General features: G+C 36.7%; 1 protein-coding gene across 1 annotated transcript in view; it reads left to right on the forward strand.

Annotated features, from left to right (window-relative positions):
• The window catches only part of GABRB2 (gamma-aminobutyric acid (GABA) A receptor, beta 2), a gene marked incomplete at its 5' end in the record, with an annotated part of 21,221 nt that extends 18,771 nt beyond the window's left edge, over positions 1–2,450 (forward strand). The window contains one exon of the mRNA XM_010286305.1: positions 2,044–2,450. Within this exon, the coding sequence (XP_010284607.1) occupies positions 2,044–2,391 (348 nt within the window). The remainder of the gene's footprint in view (positions 1–2,043) is intronic.
• Positions 2,451–4,653: the final 2,203 nt, after the last annotated feature.

Genomic DNA, 4,653 nt, shown 5'->3' on the forward strand with positions numbered 1-4,653 from the left:
GCTTTTACTTTCAGGATATTATTTGTCAGAGATCTTATAACAAAAATGACAGTTAATTTTGTCTTACCCCAAAAATCACATGAGAATTTTCTGAATAACTGTGCTCGTTACAAGAAAACATTTGAAAGCTCTCTTGAGAAGTTTCATAGATCTATTTGAAACCTTTTGCATATGCCTGCTTTTGTTACAATACAGAATACTCTTTTTGCCTTAGTTTTGTCTAATGCAGATGAGAACTGATTTGATGGCCTTCCTGACTAGAACACACTGTTTCCTCACCATGCTCAATATCATGCTGCAGAGTACTTAAAGGAATTTTTCTTGAGTTCCAGCTCAACTTTCCCATTTTTCCAGTGCTTCTCAAAAAGGATTAATTTCCCTAGCACACTAGAAAACTCAGAGATTACATATGGCTTTGATGGCAAGTAAGCAAAAATAGATGATTTTGGCTGCTTCACACTAAGTCATTACATTTAATCTAAAAGTAAAATATAATGGAACTAGAGGGGTGCAAACTCACATATATGGGGAAAAAAACAGAGAGGGGGCAAATCCGGCATCTCAGCGATGCCAGTTTTTATGCATCACTTGAACAGATGTAATCACTCAAATGGCAGTGTTTCAATAGGTCCAAAGTACTTTTGTGAATATCCAGCTTCCCAGTTCATAATACTGTGCAGTGGGTGCTATTAAAAAGCAGCTGTTTTCAATCCAGTTCTCTCACCATGCCATGTGAAATATTTACATAGGGGTTTTTTTTAATAATGGCAAATACAGTGCTATATTGGGTAGCGCAGCAAGGTACCTGCTGCTGACTGCTGGCTTCTAAATATTACAGAATAGACTAATGACATATTATTGTTTAGAAATCCACATAGTTTGTGCACTTTGATAGCATATATTATGTACATTATAAATGAATAATGCGGATGAGTTATTCTTAAAGGAGCTCTGGGACGGTTTCGTCTCTTATTTGGCCTGGAGTATATCTGCACTACCGTCACTAAGTCAGTGTACTTAATTAGCTGTTCATTAGCTATTATTGCTTTTAAAGTATTTTTATTTAATTATACTCTCTAATCACACAATTCAAAATATATATTTAGATGGAAGGATGAGGAGAATTAGGACTTCCTAAATAACCTTATATTTCTTTTCTCTAAATGGATTATTTAGAAGTTCTCCTACCATACTTCAGATCTACTCCAGATTGCCTAAGAGTGGAATTTAGTTCCTCATCTTTAAAATCCTCTTAATTGTCTAAGGGTTTTTTTACAACATTGCATTAATATTTTTTCAATGAGCTGTCTTTGAAAATATATATAGTAGCTAGAACTACCCATTGAAACAACCGTTCAATGTACATTTGATGTGATTACACTCTACATGTTTTTCCTTGCTCTGAATTGCAGATCTCTGCTACTCCAGTGTTCAGGTCTCCACAGCACGAAATTCATTAGCACTGGGGAATGAGGTTTCCACATAGGTATAGTTAGACTTTGTCAGTGCCTTTCCCCAAGTAACCAGCAGTCCTGTTTGGATTATAGGGACTGAAAATTTGCATTCTGTTGTGCAGTGCTCTGGGCCTTGTTTTGCAGAGGCAGAGAGACCTTATGAATACTTTAAGTTTTTGTCAGAAGGTTTCATTTGAAAGAAGCAAAACGAAAACAAGGGAGAGACTTTCCCATTTGATTTCCCTCCAAAAACCATGAAAAGTTCAATGTTTGCCCCACATGTCCTACCGATTGGCAGAATCCCACTTTCAGGAGCATGTACTTCATTTCCAGGTACTGCTTCTGCTCACTGAACCATGGGGTCTAGGGAAATACCATTTATTCTATTGTACTATACTGGCCTTATTGCTCCTAGAGTTCACAAAAAAAAGACAATAAATATAGTTACAGATATGCTTAAAGCCTTTTAAACAGGCTTACATCCAGTGAATTAGTAATGTAAGATCTAGCCCTTGTCAGCATGGCTTCAGTTTGCAACTGATTGGGCTTCCTTCCTCTCCTGTTAAATCTGCTTTCTTGTTTTTTACAGATGGACCCACATGAAAACATTTTGTTGAGCACACTTGAAATTAAAAACGAGATGGCTGCCTCTGAGGCTGTGATGGGGCTTGGGGACCCTAGAAGCACTATGCTGGCCTATGACACTTCAAGCATCCAGTACCGGAAAGCTGGCTTACCCAGACACAGCTTTGGTCGCAACGCCCTGGAGCGACACGTGGCACAGAAGAAAAGTAGGCTACGGAGACGTGCATCTCAACTGAAAATTACCATTCCTGACTTGACTGATGTAAATGCCATAGATCGATGGTCGCGCATATTTTTCCCTGTTGTTTTTTCCTTCTTCAATATTGTCTATTGGCTTTACTATGTGAACTAAGAAGCAAAGCCACACAGGAAGCAAGAACTGGATTTCTCTTCAAATCAGTTGTACAGCCAAAAGTGGGACTTACAAAAATTCTATTCAGGACAAAAAGTTATTTTAAAACACCTTAGTTGCTGGCCCACTCTATGGTCTGTTTTTATAATGTTTTGGTTGTATCTGCTAAATCGTAAATATGTTAACTTGCAGTACGGACGTATCTCATGATCCAAATTTAAGTGCATTTTGAGTGTGAAGGCAAATTGGATTTTGACAATCGCTTCTGTCTCATTGTCCCTCACTCTCTCTTTTTGTTCTTCTTAATGACCATTTGAGTTTAGTGATAGAGATAAGAGAGTGGCATTTGAGAAACAAGTTCTAGTTTCAACAGCAGTACATACCATTCCCAGGGAAACTGCATATCTGAGACATGCATCGACACTTAAGAGAGTGTACTTCATTGTTATCATGCTTATGAAACATATACACTTTACCTTTTAAATGTGTAAACTTGAAAACAAGTAGTGCCTATCATCTTTCCAAGATGATGATGGTCAGAGGTTTCCCAACCATATTCAGGTATTTCCTGTTATTTATTGAAAGAACAAAACCTTTGACTGATAATATTAGGGTTGGGTGTTTGCACAGAAGTGGAAGCAAATAGCATTAGTTTTGTTTGGATTTAAAGGAGAGAACATACGCTCAAAACCCCAGTGACTGTAGTTGTGATCAGTAGAGGAATGTAGCAACGGTATAAAAATGCATCAACTCTGAATGGGTAGATATGCTGCTGTTGGGGAAAGGAAATATCTGTCCAAAGTGCCAAAATTGGTTGGCCAAATACTAATTCTCTAGGTGGCTGAAGGAAACCAATGGTGCACTGCCTTTCTAGGGTAGGGAGAGCTAGAGAGCAATTATAAAATACAGAGCCAAGGAGAGGGATAGCTACATGTACATAAAAGAGTGTGTGTGTATATGAGTGTGTGTGTGTGTATACACATAGAATGTGCAAATGAACATTGGCAGTTATGGTACATTCCTTAGTCTGAAATACTCATGTGGAGTTGTGTCATTTCTTCCAAGTTTGCAATCTTTCCAGAGTTATGCTTGCCCTTGTTGTTATGCTGAACACCTTACATCCAGTTCGATTAAAGGTATCGTACCTCTTTCAGCAGTGAAGATCCAAACATGTACTTCAGTACAAAAATACTGACAGGGCACTTTCTCAGTACATATTAGGCAATACCATTCTATTTTTTGTTTTCCTTAATGCACTGCTTTAAAGGGAAAAATTTGGCTGCCATCGCTTAAGGAGTTTAATTATACTCTTGAATGTTTCCTGCTTTAGGGTGATTTCCATTGAAAAACTAGTAAATTTCAGTTTTGCCTTAGGAAAGTTTTTGAAATAAAAAAGTTTTCTTTCATTCCATAGAGCTTTATTCTTATAAGCAAAATAGAATAGACAAAAAATATGATTTTATAGGCAAAGTAGAGTTTGCCATTTAGTCCATTGTGGAACCCTTTCTGTAATGAAAAACTGAATTTGCAAGAAATGTATAAAAAGTACAAATTCCTGATGGCTTTTACAAAATAAGATCCCCAGTGTTGTTTGACACAAAATATTTCATGAAGTAAAAGCTACATCTTTTGTTTCTATACTACCTCTTACCTGTGTACAAGTTTCTGAAAGAAACTAGAATTCAAGTATCTTCCAAACAGCAAAGGAATTTTTTCAGGCAGATACTTTTTCCTTGTCTAAGTATTCCTTTGTCAATACTTTAAGATAATTTTTAAGAATATTTTTCATAAAACATTTTCTTTGAATTTTTTGTTCTTGCTTTAAGAGAGTAATTTTCTTACAAGTTTCTGTGGGGTTTTTTTTCCACATTTGACAGTCAATGACAGTGATAGGAGGAAAACAGTTCTGGGAACTAATAGGCCAATTTTCTGACTTTTTTTTTTTTTGTTGTTAGCATTTCATATCCTTATTTCTGCTTCAAATGGGAAAGAATAGTTTTGAGCCTGAAGTGGGATTTGCCAGGTGTACCCACCACCTGTTATTTTCAAGGGAGTTGTGTGTACGTTCATGTACTGCCTCCAGGTTCAGACTCTGCAATAAGCAGAGACAGGCTTTCATCATGTGATTAACTTTCTAGATCAAAATGTTGCTTTTTGTTCACACACTTAATTTCTGACTGCATTTCATGCATAACGCAGTAAGCATTTGGAATTTCAACTGATCAGTATGAATCATGTTGGAACTTTTTCCCAATTCTAAGA

The sequence above is a fragment of the Phaethon lepturus genome, unplaced genomic scaffold, assembly GCF_000687285.1.
Source record: "Phaethon lepturus isolate BGI_N335 unplaced genomic scaffold, ASM68728v1 scaffold7684, whole genome shotgun sequence".
Taxonomy (NCBI): Eukaryota; Metazoa; Chordata; class Aves; order Phaethontiformes; family Phaethontidae; genus Phaethon; species Phaethon lepturus.